Below are 18,562 nucleotides of genomic sequence, written 5' to 3'. Positions count from 1 at the left end.
AGTTGAGTCTGCTCCAATATGTCGAATCTGTGGTGTGTTGCAACATGAAAAAGTATGCATATAAATCCCCTGGAAGATCAAGGCCTATCCAAAAGGAGGAGGGTCATTCTCACCTTTCATCTGTGGGAAGAATTTGGGAGTCAGGTAAAATATAATATGGAATAAGGTAATTTTACTGGGTGAAGAACAAATGAGAGCAAGAAGGCTGAAAACTTATTGTATGAGTCCTCATTTGCTTTACTTAGTTCAGAGCATCATAAAGGCAGGTTTGACAGGGAGATTGAAAGGGAAGGGCTGTACTACATATTAAATGTTGACTCCCAGTGTGGGGATGCAGCTCCTGTTGAAGTCAGTGGGATTTGTGTTCTCTGTGTTGTTCCCAAAAGATGAAAAGGTACTTTATAGAAGCAGTGCGGACTGAAATGCAAAGACTTCATCCTCTTCCACTGATAACACTTCGGCTTGTTCCTTCAGATAAAGCAGTGATCTGGATGGTATACTAAAATGAAACAGTACAGCTTTTTGTGGAGGCAGTGTGAGTGGGGGTGATATTCCTGGTTAGTCTTGTATTGCAAAAATAAGTCATATTTCATGCTTGCTGCTGAATAAATTATAAGATTGCTATTACAACACAGAGGATAGAATTTATCTTTCATATTTAGTCAATGCATCTGAGGCTTGTTTGGTGGGAGTATTGTGGGTCTTCTGAAGAAAGTGTTATTGCATTTTTCTCTTGGTTCAGTTCAGTTATGGGGATAATTAGTTTAATTATCGGTAATTCAAGGGCAGGTGGAAACATTTCACTTAAGGTATTTGTTAGGCCATTCAAAATAACAGCTTGAAACACAGGTATTGTATCTTGTTAAGAAGCTGTATGAATTTTACCTATGAACTAAGTGCAGAATCCAGAACACATTGGACACATGGAAGAAGTAACAGTATATTTGGCTATATGCACAACTAGCCTAGTTTCATAGTAAACTAAATGTGGAATTAGGGGTCCACGCTTGTTCAAGAGAAATTTAATGAAAGTCCTTTTACACTGAAAGAGATTTTAAGCTCCAGTAATTTCACTGCACCATAACGTGCATATTCAGGATATTTGCACAGGGTAAACTTCAGCTTTCCATGCAACAGGTTAAAAATGACTAGGCACTAGTTCAGTCATACCTAAGGCTTCAAGTAGGACTTAAATGATGCATAAACCCTGGACTGGCCATCCCTAGCATAATGAATGGCACTGTTCCAAAAAAGGAAAAGAGGGACTGCTATATTGGATCCTTACTGAATGCTTTTGAAACTATCATTTTATTTAAATTCCTTAAAAATCATTTATTTAAGTTCTCTCTAGCTTTGCTTTCTGTGTTAAATTGGGACAGTGAGATCTGTCTTGTGATGCATATGCACAAAATAAGCTGTGACAAACAGTACATGGAAACCACATGGGGGAAACTCAAGAATCATTTTAACTTGTTGATAAGCTATGGTTTTAGTTTCTTTGGGAACAGACTAGAGGTTATTTTTTTCTCTTGAGCATAAGTTCTAGAGGCTGTCTTCATTAAAGTATTTTCTTGTGTGTGATTTTTAAAAAATCTGTTTCAACAGGCATTGAACAGGGGTATCGCAGCTGTCAAGGAAGATGCAGTGGAAATGTTGGCCAGCTATGGGCTAGCTTACTCTCTAATGAAGTTCTTCACGGGTCCAATGAGTGACTTCAAGAATGTGGGCCTGGTATTTGTGAATAGCAAGCGAGACAGGACCAAAGCTGTTATGTGTATGGTTGTAGCTGGTGCTGTGGCTGCTGTATTTCATACCTTGATAGGTAAGTCTTCCTCACCTGTTATTCAGATAACTTTCAATTTGCCTCCCTTATGGGACTGAACAGATGCCTGTTGCTGTTGCCCCAGGATTGTTGCTGCCCCCAGCCCTAATGCATTGGGAGCTCGGAGCTATCCTTTCTGCGTTCAAAGGAAATCATGAGGGCGTAGGTTTTCTTGCAACAAGAATCCTCTATGGGTTGCACAGCATCATTGTCTTTTGAACAGGTTTAAAGCGGTAACTTCTGCCTGTAGTTCATGTCTGTGCATGCACTCTACCACCAGCACATGGTTGCCCAACTTACTGCTAGTCTATTTCAGTCATGCTTATGGGCCAGGCTATCGTACAGTTGTCTGGGTGGAACTAGATAATGATACTGTCCGACTGCTGTGCAGCTGAGTCAGCTAACAGTAGTTGTATCAATGGGGTCACCAGTTCACTCTGCAGGAGGACATCCCTTTGTACTGCATGGAGCCATTTCTTGGGACTTTCTGGCACACTACGTACTTTATACCCGCTTCCTGGACATACATACAGGATGAGCACCTTGGTATCTGTCTTCCTCCGTAGTACAGCCACCACAAGTGCAAAACTAGGCAAGCAAGAGCTGGCACCCTGGTTAAAAATAGCCAACATCATCTTTCATCCAGCTCGGTCATCATCCATTTCTCAGTATAACTAGCATTAGCTTTTATCAAAATTATTTCATGCCAAACTGAAACCAGGGCCCTGACAGAACACTGGAGCAAGACGACTTCATAAATACATCTTGGTCTATCTCTGAAAGAAAAAAAAAAAGTGAGCAACAAGAGGTGCGGATTTCTGCCAGACCAATAAAACATGATATTCATTCAACTACCCACCAGCATCATTAGCAGTTGGAGGCCACAAGTCCTTTGAGAACTGGACCAGATTCACTGCCCCCTGAAAACAACCATCAGGTCAGTGAGCAGAACGGATCTCTCTTCATGATGGAGAAGGAGACTTTGGGGCAGGAAAGAGATGCAGGTATAGTGTTATATCTTTTTTATAGCTGTGGGCTGTCTGAGGAGATGAATGGAGAGAAATTGTGAAGAATGTAAAATGGGATGGTGGTCAGCAGAAACTCCCATCAGCAGTCTGAAAGTAAGGAACTGTTTTTCTGTTGAAAGTGTGTGTGTGTGTGTGTGTGTGTATGTGTGTAAGCATGTCCATGTGTGCATGTATGTGTTGTACAGGTGTAAGAGACAGAGAAGGAAAGATTGGTTGCAGAATTATTGATAGTGACCAGCCTGATGCTGTCCCAGCCAGCCTGTAGGTGGTTGGGACCTGTCCTTGTTACTACTTCTCTAGCATGGAGCATCTGGCGCGAGCAGATGTCTGTGGCTGTTATCACTCTGGCTTGTTGCCACATTTTCATCATGTTTAACAAAGGCCCCTTCAAAGCACACAGGAACGGGTTCCTGGCACTCTTGTCAGCATCATGACCATGTCACCTACTGTACTGCTGAAATGGTAATCATTGACATATAATTTAAAAACAGTTACAATAGAGGCAGTGAGCATGTGCTTGCTGGCTGCAATAGCCTCATGCTAGAGTCAATCTATCAATAACTTAAGTTAAAAATATATATTTAATTCCTTTAATTTCACTAATATATACAGATAGCTTCAATTTACAATAATGGCTTGGGTTTTGCCATTGAAAATTGTGGATAGTCCATATTGTAAACACATAGCTATTTACAAATTCTGTAATGAGATTTTTCTTTGCTTGGTTCATTCCCCAGCCATGAGCCATGTCCTCTATAATGTATGTATCAGATTCAGAGGTATAGCTTTGCTCATTGAATACAATTATGTTCTTGATCCATCTAGTCTGCATTCTAAGCTGTTAAAGGTTTCAGCAGGCTTAAAATATAGCAACCAGCTTCCAAGTGAAAGCTGTAAAATGATTCTTTGGTATGTGATCTTATGATCAGTCAACATTGTCTGCAAGTAGCCATTCCAAAACCTTCTGTTGAAGTAACTCCAAAGTTTTGTCTAAAAAAAAGAGCACTTCTGTACTCAGAAACTCGTGAACCCCATCCTTGCCCTTCTGGGAAAAAAAACAAACAGAAAGTATTGCAGGTAAACACATTTTTGTTTTTAAGGCCTGAATTTAAAAGTGCTTCATCCAGTCTTCCAGATGTTCACAGTGGCAGAGTGGAAAACATTTTGTTGTGTTGCCATGTGTGTGCCTGAAAATATATAAAGACCATATCCAAGATTGGTAGGGAACCCAAGAGAACTGAGTTAGTTAGATATCTAGCCTTAGTTGACTGTATGATGCTGTCAAGTTTTGTGTTTCAAGTTTCCTTTGAATATGTTTTAAATCTTGCTTATCCTTTTCTGACCCAGAGATGTACAACTTCACAGCAAGAGGAGGAGCCCAGTGGCTGACTGGCAGCCTCACAGGACCAGCAATTGGTTTTCAGCAGCTGTGTCCTTGTCACAAACTACCTCCAAATGAGATCAAAGCCCAGGTTACAGATACTTAAATGCCACACACCAATCCACTGAATGAGATGCTTCTGTGGTGGATAAGGAGGATGAAAAGGCCATCGTCATATACCATGAGCCTCAACTACAGAGGAACAGAAACACCTTGAGGAAACAAGAGGGAGGGAAGAAAACCAACAGCTGTGGAAATGAAATTAACTCTATTCTTATCAGCACATTTGCAGCTGCAATTAATGCCTAGGCAGGCCTCCTGGCAACTCCTATTCCTTGAAAATGCCAAAATAGGACATTTCACACTGGTGAACTCATGCTTCCTTCCCTCTGCACCAGACTACCTTTACCACCCCTTCATATGAGTCACAGGAATCTTCTATGTTGGTGTCCAGTTGAGACAAACAGTACAGACTTGCATCTGCAAGCTTTCTCTGTGCCTCTTGGTACTGAGAGCATGTAACAGGAGGGCAGTCCGGGGTCACCGTGCTCTCCCCTGCCGCCTCCTTTACCGTGTCCAGGCTGCTGACTAGCACCCTCTAATTCTCGCCCGCCACGACTTTGATCTTATATATTTTATAGGGAGGCTGCCCTTAGTCTGCTTGTCCACGGTTCTCCTGTTATCTTTAGGTCTTCTATGGTAGTGAGTGTTCCTGTACACTCCAGCCTTATGGGCTATGCATGGCTCCAACCACCCCTGTACCACGCCCCAAGCCTCGCAGATGTAGCGGACGTTGTTAGGTCTCTCTCTCTCTCTCTCTCACACACCGTGCCCTCTCTAGCACTTGGGCTCTCCGCAATCCCGTGTCTCTCTCTCTCTCTCTCTGCGCCCACTCTCCGGGCCTTCTCAGTAATGCCGCCCTCTCTCAGGGGCCTTCTCAGTAATGCCGCCCTCTCTCAGGGCTCAGCACGCCCACACTGGGGCTTCTTAGCAATGCCCCCTTCTCTGGGGCTCACCACAATGCTGCCACCTTCTCTGGGGCTCACCACGCCTGCACTGGGGCTTCTCAGCAACGCCCTCTCTCTGGGGCTTCTCAACTGCCCCTCTCTGGAGCTGGAGTCTGTGCACCCCGAATGCTGCGCCCTCACTGGCACTGGGGTCCCCACACCACTGTGAGTCCCCTATGAGGCCTCCTCCAACACCTAATAGCCTCACCCAAACCACTGGTGTAACAAATAGCAACACAAACACAAGCCCCTTTGGCTACAACACAAACAGAAGCCACCCGGCTATAATCATGCTCAAGCCTACCGGAGATCCTTTATCTCTCAGCAGTGTCAGACGTTGCTCCTGCCTCCGGCTTCTCCTCTCTTCCATGACCGAGATCTCTTTTCTCCTTAGCTGCTGGTAGGGAACTCCCCCCTTGCTTCCTGCCTGTGGTTTATATAGGAGCCAGGCCCTGCCCCTTCTTGTCAGCTGACTAGACAGGTGTGAGTCATTAGTTCCCTCCAGTTGCCTCAGCAACCGGCACCTGAGGGGTTATCCCAGCTCTCCAAGTAGCAGGCACCTTAGTGCCCTGCTACAGAGCACCATCACCCCATCACTGTATACAGGAAACTGATGAATAATTTTCATCACTCTGAGACACATGATAGTGTATACCAAGAAATTAATGGCCACAGTCATCTAGTGATTCTGTGGCACACCTGGGAACTAAAATAACATTTCCCTCCGACCTTGAGCCTCAGTTGAGTGTCTTGGACATGGCCATTTTTCTTTGTTCTTGCTGTTTCAGTTTTGACTCAGATATTGACAATGGGTGCTGCCTGTTAAATGGCAGTATGCCTTTTATGGATTTCTTGGAAAAATCTATGATGGCACCAGAGTATAAAGCTCTGAACAGGCATCTGAGAAGGAACAATGAGCTTGAACAGAGAGAAAAATAATGTAGTAGATAACTGTTTCATTATATGTGTATAATACTCCTTGCTAATTTCACCCTGCTGGAGAAGGAAATTGATTTATAACATAATTCTCTGTTTTATGTGCTGTATTGATAAACATTCCATATGAGATGGGACCCTTTTAATACTAGACTCATAATAAAGAATTAAGTCTTTCTCTTCCTTATTGACAAAACTGCACAATTCATTCCTTAGCTGGTTTATCATCTTGGCCTGGCTGCCACTTAACCCAGACCGACATCTGGAATTACATGCTGATGGAATAGAATACTCTGGACATTTCTTTCCAATGAAATGCTTGTATGAATATTCAGTAGAACGTTCTTCAGCTCTCCAAGGTTCTGGAAGTGGACAAAGCAGCAGTCATTTTGGAGACATTCTTAAAGGCACAATCCCTGCACTTAACAAGGCATGTCTAGCTTCCTTTCACATTGTCATTTACTTGTCCCAGGCAGGCAGTAGATAGTGTTGCTTGCCAGCTTCAGAACAAAGCATTTCAGTAGCCAGGCTGGAGGACAAAAGGTACTCGGTGCCTAAGAGGCTGTGTAGGTGTAATCCAGGTAGAACACTTTCTTATCTCAAGAAATTATAGCATGCACAACGATGAACTAAACCGTGTGTGTGTGTGTGTTTTCAGGCCAGTTCTAACATGCCCACTAGACTGGTTCATACTAAACATTATGTTATTTTTTTTAAAAGACTAGAGTGAAGGATGGCAAATTAGAAACCCTAGGCTCCAATAATCTTCATAGATTTCATAGACATTAGGGGCTGGAAGGGACCTTGTGAGATCATTGAGTCCAGCCCCACCAACATAGGCAGGCAGTCAGCTGGGATCAAGTGATCCCAGCAAGAATAATATCCAGACATTTTCTGAAAGAGTCCAAAGTAGGTGTTTGCACCACCTCTGGCAGGAGTCTGTTCCAGACCCTGGACACTTGCATCATAAAGAACTTTTTTCTTATGTCTAGTCTAAATTGGCCTTCCTGGAGTTTGTGGCCATTAGACCTTGTTATTCCTTGGGGGAGCTCTGGTGAACAGTTCTCCCAGCTCCTGATGTACCCCTCTTATATAATTGTAGGCTGCTACCAAGTCACCCCTGAGCCTTCTCTTTTCCAGACTGAAGAGTCCCAAATCCCTCAGCCTGTTCTTGTATGGCCTGCCCTCCAGACATTAGATCATATGAGTGGCTCTCCTCTGGACTCTATCAAGCTTTTCCACATCCCTCCTGAAGTGGGGGGCCCAAAACTGGACGCAGTACTCCAGCTGCGGCCTCACCAAGGCCAAGTAAAGTGGGAGGATGACGTCCCTGGTTTTACTTGAGATGCATCGGTAGGTGCACACCAGAGTTTGGTTTGCTTTGCCAGCCACAGCATCGCATTGGTGACTCATATTAATTTTGTGGTCAATCAAGACCCCCAAGTCTCTTTTGGTGATGGTGCTAGCAAACATAGCATTGCCGAGCTTGTAAGTGTGTTGAGAATTTTTCCTACCGAGGTGAAGCACCCTACACTTCTCAACATTGAAGGCCCCCTGGTTTTGGTCAGCCCCCCTTGAAAGCGTGTCCAAGTCGGTCTGTATCCCAGCCTATTCTGCGGTGTGACTGCCTTCCCCCATAATTTGGTGTCATTTGCGAACTTTGCCAGTTTGCATCTGTCTCCCGACTCCAGATCGTTAATGAAGGATGTTAAAGGGTACTGGCCCAAGTACCAAGGCCTGAGGGACTCCACTGCTCACTCTGCACCATGTTGACTTGGTCCCATCAACTAGTACTCTTTGGGTCCTATCCTGTAGCCAGTTACCTATCCATTGGATCTTAAGATGAACAAGGCCACAGTTCCCCAGCTTAGCCACGAGGACATCATGGGGAATTAGGTCAAAGGCTTTCTTGAAATCCAGATAGATGACATCCACATCATCTCCCTTGTCCAGGGCTCGTGTCACCTGGTCATAGGAGATGAGATTGGTCAGGCAAGACCTGCCAGTCACAAAGCCATGTTGGCTGGCCTGTAGAAGCTTGCCTTCTGTTAGTCTGGTGTTCACGGATCCCTTGATAATTTTCCCTAGGATTTTTCCAGGGATGAATGTCAGACTGATTTGTCTGTAATTCCCCGAGCCATCCCTCCTCCCTTTCTTGAAGATAGGGACCATGTTGGCCCTTTTCTAGTCTTCTGAGACCTCGCCCAAGTGCCACAAATTTTCAAATATCTTTGCCAAGGAGGGTGCAGTAATGTCTGCCAGCTCCTTCAAGACTCTCGGGTGCATTCTGTCAGGGCCCGCAGACTTGTGAATGTCCAGATTATCAAAGTGTTCCTTCATCTGATCCACATCAATTTTGGGCCCGCCACCTGCTCCCAGGCTGGTTCATGTCCTTTCTGACACTATGATCCCCTTGGGAGGGTGAAAAACTGATGTGAAAAAGTCACTTAGGAGATTGGCCTTTTCTTAGGCGTCAGATGTCAGCTGCCCTGTTTGATCCTACAGGGGCCCAATGCTATCTTTATTCTTTTTTCAACTTCCCACATATCTGAAGGACTTTTTGTTGTCCTTGATCCCCGAAGCTAGCCTGAGTTCGGTTTGTGCCTTGGCTTTTCTAGACCACTCCCTACAGGTGCAGGTGAGTGCTGAGTAGTCCTCTTTGGTGATTTTCCAACTGGAGTAGGCTTCTCTTTTGAGTTTAATGAGGTCCAACAGTTCCTTGTTCAGCCAAGGGGGTTTCCTTGCCTGTTGATTACATTTCATGTGAGATGGAATGGCTTTCCCCTGTGCCTCAAGTATTATGTTATTGAGAGATGACTATTTCTCATGTACTCCCTTATCTAGGGGGGTATGGCCCCTAATTGCCTGACTTACCAAATCTCTGAGTTTGTGAAAGTCAGCCTTCCCAAAGTTAAGGATTTCAGTTTTACTGAGGGATTTGTCTACTCTTTGGTGAACTGAGAAGGTGACAAAATCATGGTCACTGTCACCAAGCTTCCCCTCAATCCTCAGGTTGCTCACCAGGTCATACCGTTTGGCCAGGACCAGATTGAGCAATGCCTCTCCCCTAGTCAGCCCATAGACCTCCAGGGTTAGGTAGAGGTCATCAATGCAAGCAAAAAAGCTGCATGACCTATCTGATTTGGCCATGCGCTCATCCCAAGAGATGTCAGGGAAATTGAAGTCCCCCATAATGATCACGCACTGAGAGCGCGTGGCCTTGACTAGTTCCCTATTGAATTCCCGATCAAGTTCTTCCTCTTGGTGGGGAGGTCTATAGTAGAAACCCACAAGTATGTCACCCTCCCCATGTCCTCCCTGTATTTTGACCCAGAGGGTCTCAAGATGCCCTTCCTGGTTAGAAAACTCAATTTGCAGGGAAGTGAACTGATCCTTGATGTAGAGAGCAAGGATCTTAGGTTTTGTGCACCAGAAAACTGACTCCTGTTATAATCACTGAGCCTATCATTAAAATAATGATAATCCTTTCCTGTTTTAGAGGAATGAGGAGATTGAACTCATTAAAAAGGTATAATGCTTTGACATCCTGTGACGAAGGTTGCTATAGTAGTAGCTAATATTAGAAATTTAAATTTCTGCCAGCCAACTTAAGCATTTCTTCTTTAGCAGGGTAGTTGGAAGACGGGGAAGAAAGAAAATGCATACTGAAAGAATATTTGGATTTTTGCCACTTAAAAATAAAAGTTATTAACTTTAAAACTTTAGAACTTTAAAATTCAAACAGCATCAGTTTTGAGTGTTGTGAGCTATTAAGCTGCTCAAAAACATTACTTAAGTACTTCTAGTGTTTTGAGAGCTGTGCTAATTCTGACAAAAGGAATTATTTTACCATCCAGTAATACTTTGAGATTTTAGTAATTTTACAATTCTGTTTTAAGACTACACTAAGACATTTCTAAATATTTTGCCCCCTCCTACTCCCCAGTCTCCAAACAAAACAAACAGAAAGAGGCACCAACTCCAGGATAGAATAGTGGTCTGGACATTGAACTGGGGTATGGGAGACAGGTTCAAGTTCCTTGTCTAAATCACACAGAGCAGAGAACTGAGCCTAGGTTTCCTTTATGTCAGATGAGTGACCAGACTTCCAGGTAAATTGCTATTCTCTTTCTCTAACATGAGAAATCTTTCTCAGTGAACATTGTCCTCAAAAAAGTTAGTTTAGACAAATCAGCATTTTCTAGCCAAAAAACATGTAGCTGAAAAATTCCTGATCAGCTCTCATTTCAACTGCATCGCCCATCTACCTGACAACAAGTAGCTGTTTTTCATTGTGCAGGTCTTCAGGAATGCTTTATTTTTAAGTCTGGCTGCAAAGCATGAGTATGGAATATGTCTAGAGAACTCATCAGTTAATCCAAAGCCGCCTGCAGTATTTTTTTCCAATAAAGATAATATTGACATATGTGGCTTTATGTCTGGAAGTAAAAGATATCACCCTCCTGAGAGACTTAGTTTTATTTTTTTTATGATGTAAAAATAACATGCAGGATGGTAGATGGCCTCATAGCAACTACAATGCTGCCATTTGTTTGAGACTTCTGTCATTATTTTAATATAGATGTATGAATAGGGTTGGCAAACTCCAAGAGTTAATTTAGTTGTGCATTTATTTCAGGGATGTTTATTGTATGGCCATATCCAGACAAGCACAGCCACGTGGTATGTGGTGCTACAGACATCTGTGTCACCATGTACTGCATGTTCAGCTGTTCTCCACATTACAAGGAAGCAGTGTGTGGGGGGGGGGGGGAAGGTTGACTCCTGGATATCCAGGGATCAGAAAAACCTGTGCAAAAAAAACAGAGTGGCACACCTGGGGGCAATGTGTGCCACTCAAACCCGGAGCCTGGTTGGCCGGACCCACACTCTAGCTACTGGCCAGGCTCCAAGCAGCAGGATTGCTGCTGCTGCTGCTGCAGCCCCAGAAGGCCCCCAGGTAAGGCTGCTGGGGCGAACCCAATGCTGGCCCCAGCCTCCCCTACACCACCCAGAGTAATAGGGGAAGGGTGGCAGTTAATACTAGCACTGCTCCCCCATCACCAAATTTGCAAGCACTGCACAGCAGAATCAGGCACCAAGTGCACCAGCCCCACATTGCAGGATCAGGTTCCAGCTGCATCAGCCCCACATGGCAGGACTGGGCCTGGGCTGGTGGGCCAGATATGCAGTGGGAGATCAAGGCTAGCATGGTCAGGGCCCTGTCCCACCACTGCATATCTGGCCTACGAGGCCAAAAGGTTGGTCACCACTACAAGTGTAAGAGTGAAGTGTGCCGCCAATTTTAATCTACACCAAAACTGTGCCCAAGGTATCAAAAGTTTGGGGAACACTGCTGTAAATGTAGCAGTAACTCTCAGCAGAGAACAGCTTGCTTGATTGTTTCTTACTAGGAATGGAAACTGCTGCAGTTAGATCAGTAAAAGTAATTCTGACCTTTCACTGACATGTGGACTTTAACAGTGTTAAAGTTAGTGTTGATGTTTAGCTGTTATGATTTTGAAAACAAAGTAATGTAAAATTAGATAAAGGTTAGAGGGATTTTAGCATTGCACAATATAGCAGATTGGAGAGTCTTGTGGAAAGAAGTTCTCCACTAAAAGGACAGGTACTGCTGCGGGGGGAGCTGTTGTTAGCAATAAAAATTTAGGATTCCAGACTAGCCCAGGGATTGACACGACACCTCATTCGATGAGTGACAGAAAGGCTTTATTTACTACAAGTATTTAAAATCAAGTCAAGTGAGCCCAAACTAAATCAAAGTGCAGTAATTAGCTATAAGGTTATGATTTCTCACCAACAGGCGACGAAGAGGCGGTCTGTTTCTCTTCAACTTCTCGAGTAAGTCGGGCGCATCAACAACTGGTGCAAGAGAGATTTCTCACTCTTGAAGCGTGCATGCTGTTTGTTGTTTTATGGCCTTTTTATACCCTTAGTTTAGCATCTTCAAAGCATTCTTTTAGTTGTGTAAATCAAGAAAGAGTCCCAGGCAGTAATTGACAGGAAAAACCTGCTCATTACTGATTATCAGAAATTTTTAATTTGAATGAGTTACCTTCTTTGGTAACTAGAGGTTATCCAGTTTGAAACATATCAAGAAACTGATTAACAGCCACGAGAAACACTAAATCAGGAGGAGACATCTATTACATATGGAGAATGTCTCTTCCTGCACATAAACACGAGTTAGTCGCAAAATAAATATTTAACATACTAATTAATCAAGGATAGACATTTCATATGGTTACACACCAGATACCTAGAAGTCTGCTTGAAATCATTCTGAATATAGCAAGATAAGCTGGAAGAGATACTTCATTATTCCTTTTTAGATGGCCTAGCCATGAACTCACATCCTCTTGCAATATGCAGTTAGCATTACTATTCTGCCTTTTAACTTTTAAGAGTAAACCCAAGCTTAGCATGAGTTTCAGAGTCATCACTGTGCAGGCCTCATCATGCTTTGTCGTGCTTCAGACTCACATCGGAGGATACCAGGTTAACTTATGCTCCATGTTCATTCAGTCCTTGGCTGATCTAGATGTAATGGAAGGTTTTTGTTTTTCTTATAAGAATTCACCCCTTTTTTTCTCTGTACAGTCATCAGAGCCAAGAGGATCATTCATATTTTGTGCTTCTTTAATGTCTGCTTTTGCAAAATTGAATGAAGAGGGCTGAGAAAAGAGGGAGGAACCTCTCTATTACATGCTGTCTCCATCTTCAGGTGCTCCTGCAACCACCATCTATAGAAGCAGAATCCACAGCACACAGAGCAGGCCTAGGATAGGAAGGGCAGTCTTAATATACTTTGTCTCTAAATGAAATACTACAGAGCTTCCCTAACAGCATTCGCTATTTTGGAACATGATTTTAGTCACAGTTGAAACAATGTGGACAAAACCAACAGATTTCTCACATAATATGAATCCAAATGGATTTTTTTCTTAGCTTCTCTTCCAAATTTGTCCTGGGCACTGCAATGAAGGGACAACTGCAGCAAAAGCAACAAGTTAATGTGCAGGTCTTTAGAAGCAGAAACTTCACAAAATCAAGACTGAAAAGTCACATACATATAAAGCTTAAATGCAGACAGTTATCAATTGGTGATGTGAAAATTACCAAGAAATGAAAGTATTAGGGCTGGAGTGATGTTGTAGCCATGATGATTCAGGGGGTGAAATCTTTTATGGACCAATTGTCTAGTTGGAACAAGCTTTCGGGCACAAATTGTCCTTCCTCAGGAAATAAAGGAACACTTAAACGTTTCTTTAGTATGTCCTGGCTCAAAAGGAAGGCCATAGTCCTCTTTTAGAGCATTGTCCTCTGATACTATTCAAAAGGAAAAGAGGAAGATGATTTGGGAGTGGCCCCAAAGTGCAGCTGATCCAGTTTTGGCATGTCTCCATATGCAGGGGCATGTGCTTGCAGTGGCAAAAAAAAAAGCAGCACAAATTTATGCCACTACTTTTTGACACTGTGCACACCCCTGCACATGTGCTTTGGTGTGGAGCAAATGCCCCACTTCTGTGAAACTACCATTTTCCCACTCCTCCTGGCTCCTGGTGTGCTGGAAGAGCCATGGTGCAACTAGAGGAGGAGAGACACTCTAGCCAGTAGCCAGAGCATCTCCTGGGAGGACTGAGCCTCTGTGTCGGCTGATGCACGCTACTGTGTCATGCACTGCACGGATTTTTTTTTTTTTTTCCAACTTGGATTTCCCAGTAGCAAATTTTGCCCCAGCGCTACAAATTTGCAGCTCATGGCATGTTTTAATGTGCCAGTTGTGTGGTTTGTGGCACCACAAAAAGATTTGCGATGCCATAGACTGCATGTGCCTACATGTCTGGATCCAGCCCTGGAGTTCAGTAGCATGGGCTGACAGATTGCAAGCCTCTCCATGATCATTTAGATAGCAGAATTTCAGATAAGGATTTTGGGGGGAAGACAGCTTTTATTAGTTTAACTTGTTATTCTCCTGCCATTTGCAATGAGTATGTGGCCCTATTCTTGTTTATCACCTGCGAGTTCAGCAGTGTATTTTAATGAGTAATAAATTATTTTTTAAAATCCCCTGAACCATCTTATCACTAAGAGCAAAGTTTGCTGCATTCCATTCCTCTTTAACTGCCCTCAAATATTGTTCCATTGTAAGAAGAACAGTGATGTGCAGGGATACGGGTTTTCCATTTCCCATGGAAAAATGGACAAAAACCATGGATTTCACAGTTTAATTGGAGAAAACATGGATTTTCCCTTTTAGCAGGGAAACCCGCAGATTTCCCCCTTTTGCAAAGAGCTCTGCAGGCTGACTGAGTTCCAGCCTGCAAGAGCTGTTTGCAAAAGGGGTGGGAAAGCCCCAGCCCTGCCCAGGGGGAAGGGAGAGGGGGAAAGGGCGGGACCCGATGCAATCACTTACTGGAGGCTGCCTCAGGAGGAGGATCAGTCTTCTTCATTCCTGGAGGTAAGTGGGGCTTGGGAGTTGCGGGGCAGGGCTGGATGGGTAGCTGGCTGGGGGCTGAGGTAGCGAGGATGTGTTGGGGGAAGACATGGAGTGCCTGCCAGCTGGCAGGCACTCCTGGTGGGACTTTCCCCAACACATTCCCCTCTATTAGCTCAGGCAGGAGGGTGGGCAGGTGGGGAGAGGGGGTAGAACATTGTGCGCCCCGGGGCGTGGCAGCAGAGGGGTGAGGGGTACTGCCAGCCCCCCACCTCAGCTCATTCTGTGCCTGCTCCCAGGAGTAGAGCCAGGGGGGCAAGGTCAGCAGTGCCCCTCTGTGGGCCACACACATGCTGCCTGGCTGGGGAGGGAGGGGGAGGTCACACACGGCAGCTGCCACCACCGCTGCACCACTGCCGCCACACCTCGCACCGCTTGCCTGTGGCTGGTGACGTGAAAGTTGCGTGGGATGCAGGGCATGGTGGTGTGATGGTGGCCACAGCATGCAAGCCCTCACCCCCCAGCCAAGCAGGCATGTGAGGCCTGCAGAGGGGCACTGCTGCCCTCACCCCTGCTCTGGGGAAGCGGCGCAGGGCATGAGGGTGCAGTGGTGCTAGAGGCTGTTACCGCATGTGAGCAGAGGTGCGGTGCGGGGGAAGCTGCTGGCAGTGGCGAGGTGGTGGCCGACAGTGGCAGTGGCAGCGTGGTGGTGGTGACAGCCACTGCATGCCAGCACCACTGCACTGCCGCCACTGTGCCCCATGCTGCTTGCCCAGAGCAGGGCCAGGGGGGCAAGGGCAGCGGTGCCCCTCTGCGAGCTTCACATGCCTGCCCAGCCGGGGGAGGGCGGGGCGGGGGCTTGCCCCTGGTGACTGCCACTGCACCACTGCATCCCATGCGGCTCTACCAACACCAGCCACGGGCAAGTGGTGCACGGTGTGGTGGCGGTGGTGCAGTGGTGGTGATGGTAGCTGCTGCGTACATCCCTCCCTCCTCCGCAGCTGGGCAGTACATGTGAGACCCTCAGAGGGGCACCGCTGCCCTCGCCCCCGGACCCTGCTCCTGGGAGTGGACACAGAGTGAGCTGAGGTGGGGGGCGGTGTGTTGCGTGGGGTCGGCAGTGCCCCTTGCCCCTCTAGTGCCATGCCCCAGGTCGCACTCTTCACTCCACCCCCCCACCCTGCCATTCACCTGCCTGGGCTGAGGGAGGGGAAGTTGTTAGGGAAAGCCCCACCAGGAGTGCCTGCTGGCCAGCAGGCACTGCATGTCTTCCCACAACACATCCTTGCTCCCTCAGCCCCCAGCCAGCTTCGCCCCCAGCGGTGGTGGTGTGGTGGCGGCCACCACGTGCGAGCTTCCCCCCGGTCTGGCCAGGTAGCATGTATGTGGCCCACAGAGGGGCACCGCTGCCCTCACCGCCCGCATCCTGGGAGCAGGCACAGAGATGCACTTCTCCCCCATTCTCAATCTGCACCCCCAACCCCTTCCTTTCCCCCCATCCCACCACACACACCTACCTGCTGGGGTGCATATGTATGTCTGTGTGTTTGCCTGTGCTTGCGTGTGTGGGGCTGGGGGGCTGTTGTGGGGGGAGTAAGGGGCACTAGTAGGGCCAGGGGAGGCCCATGGGGAGCCTTAAATTTTTATCACAGGTTTTGGATTTTTTATCAGAGTGTTTGCAATTTTTTATCAGAGAATTTGTGATTTTTTTTTATCAGGGAAAACCAGGATCCCTGGTGACGTGTTAATGTTTTAAAAAACAGAAAGGCGGGGGGGGGGGGAGGGGAGGGTGTTTAAGCAAATTTCTTTAACCTTCTTGAGTAACCATCTAATTCCATTGTGAGGGTTGGTTTAGGCTAGAAAATATTGGGTGGAACCACTAATAGTATTGTAGTAACCTCTGTTAATCTGATTATGTAAAATGATATATGAAGCATATGAAATGCAGTTTGGTATCTGTTATCTGTATTCTTAAGTACGCTAGAGCTTGTACAAAGTAATTTTTTTTTAAATGCCAAAAATTAACTAGTACCAGTACATGATCATCATGCAGTTGAAGGCCACATCATAATGGTTATATATAAGAGGGCTGAATCACCATTGTTTTTGCATGATTAATCTGGCCTTTCTGAATTTAACAATTTGACTTTTGATTTTAACATTCTGATCAGTATTATATTGAAGTGATTGTAAGTGTTGTAGTCTATATATTGTTTATAATGTATATTTAAAAGTTATTGGATTTGTTTTTCTTTCTGTCTGCCATTGTATTGAAACTCCAACTATACCACACTTCTGCGAAAAGAAAGTTGTCACATTTTAGAGCAGTCTAAAATTTAACATTCAAAGTTACTTTAGTTACCGTTAAAAATAAATACCACAGGATGAAAAAGGATAGAAAATGCCCAATGAAAACTATTGGAATAAGCTTTCCAGTAGTACAAAGGCTATTTCTGATGTTTAAAATATCAACCTTAAAACATGAAATAAAAGAAACAGCCATTTGAAGCTGCCCAGAGGTATTAATGAGCAGAAATTAGTCCCATGAAAGTTGATTAATTGTAAAGGTAGATGGGAGGCAATCAGAGGAGCATATTAAATGCAATTTATTGTATACCTTATCAATTTTCCTTAGCGGTTTTACTGCTTTGTATATATTTTACAGGTAATATCAGCGTTCAGTGAGAATGAATGTTTTATAGACCTTTTAACACATTGATACTTATTATCTAATATATATCCACAAAATACAACATGGTCTTAAAATTATGTTATTTCAACAACTGATCAAGAAGAGTGGTGGGTTTCCAGGAGTACCTAACTGAGTTTGGCATCTGTCTCCTCCAGGTGTGATTAAAAAATCTCACCCAGAATCTCCATGTAAGCTTCAATACTAAGGTGGTTGTTTTTTTTTATGCTTGTGTCTCTACAGCATATAGTGATTTGGGGTATTACATTATTAACAAGCTGCACCATGTGGATGAATCTGTGGGAAGTAAAACACGAAGAGCCTTCCTTTATCTTGCTGCCTTCCCTTTTATGGATGCCATGGTGAGTATATGGCTCAGAATTAAGTTTTAACTCACATTTCTTCTCTCTGTGCTGACCTCTGCTTATAGGACCCAGTTACTTGACAGGTATTTGGAGTCTGACTGAAGAAGAACTTGCACCTCTAAGTAATTCCTCTACCTTCATATGAAATAATAGGAGGCTTCACCACTGTCGATGTACCTCTGCCCCCATCTGCTTTCTCCACTAGAACCAATAACTAACTATAAGAAGTAGCGGCATCAATAAACTTATTTTTCAAGGCAAGATTCATTATACCCAATAGGGAAATGAAATCAGAGCTACATTTCTTATGTGCTAAAAACTGGTGAACAGAGCCCCCACCCTTGGCAGTTAGAACTTTAATGTGACTTCACAGCATCCCAGACATAAAGAAAGGCAGCTTCTCATTACTGACTCCTTTGCTTAGCAGCCACTGTATAATTATTTAAACTGTTCATTCTACCCAGCCCCAGAAAAAAGGAATTAGAAGTTACAGTATGTTCCCTCTGTATTATTGGACTAGATTTGCCTAGATGCATGCATGCTGACTCTGATGGCAAGAAAGTACATCATTAAATGTTTGAATAAAGTTTTACAGAAGAAAAATAGAGCCCTGGAAACTAGAGTTAATATTATCCATGTTAGTAATTTTCAAAACTGTCTGTTCTGTCTTTGGCAGGCTTGGACCCATGCTGGCATTCTCTTGAAACACAAGTACAGTTTCTTGGTGGGATGTGCCTCCATCTCAGATGTCATAGCTCAGGTAATGGCTCATCTTGGCCATAGTTGTCCCTGTTGCACTATGGACTAAGATGTTTTCCCATGCCATGATTCTGTTGCTGATAATCCAAAGCAAATGTATCATTGCTGTGCAGAGGG

At 44.6% G+C, this 18,562-nt stretch overlaps 1 protein-coding gene and 1 long non-coding RNA gene across 3 annotated transcripts in view; both read left to right on the top strand.

Moving 5' to 3' along the window:
• The window catches only part of ANKH (ANKH inorganic pyrophosphate transport regulator), a 175,386-nt gene that overhangs the window by 92,611 nt on the left and 64,213 nt on the right, over positions 1 to 18,562 (top strand). For both annotated transcript variants that reach the window (XM_006266310.4, XM_019483916.2), the window contains 3 exons: positions 1,606 to 1,822; positions 17,565 to 17,683; positions 18,363 to 18,446. In XM_006266310.4, the coding sequence (XP_006266372.1) occupies positions 1,606 to 1,822; positions 17,565 to 17,683; positions 18,363 to 18,446 (420 nt within the window). The remainder of the gene's footprint in view (positions 1 to 1,605; positions 1,823 to 17,564; positions 17,684 to 18,362; positions 18,447 to 18,562) is intronic.
• On the top strand, positions 2,737 to 6,357 carry LOC132250847 (uncharacterized). The gene is made up of 2 exons (XR_009462506.1): positions 2,737 to 2,826; positions 4,198 to 6,357. It is a non-coding gene; the product is annotated as an uncharacterized LOC132250847 (long non-coding RNA).

This window comes from Alligator mississippiensis, chromosome 5 (assembly GCF_030867095.1).
Source record: "Alligator mississippiensis isolate rAllMis1 chromosome 5, rAllMis1, whole genome shotgun sequence".
In the NCBI taxonomy this organism is placed as follows: Eukaryota; Metazoa; Chordata; order Crocodylia; family Alligatoridae; genus Alligator; species Alligator mississippiensis.
This window is presented reverse-complemented; position numbering and strand designations above follow the sequence as displayed.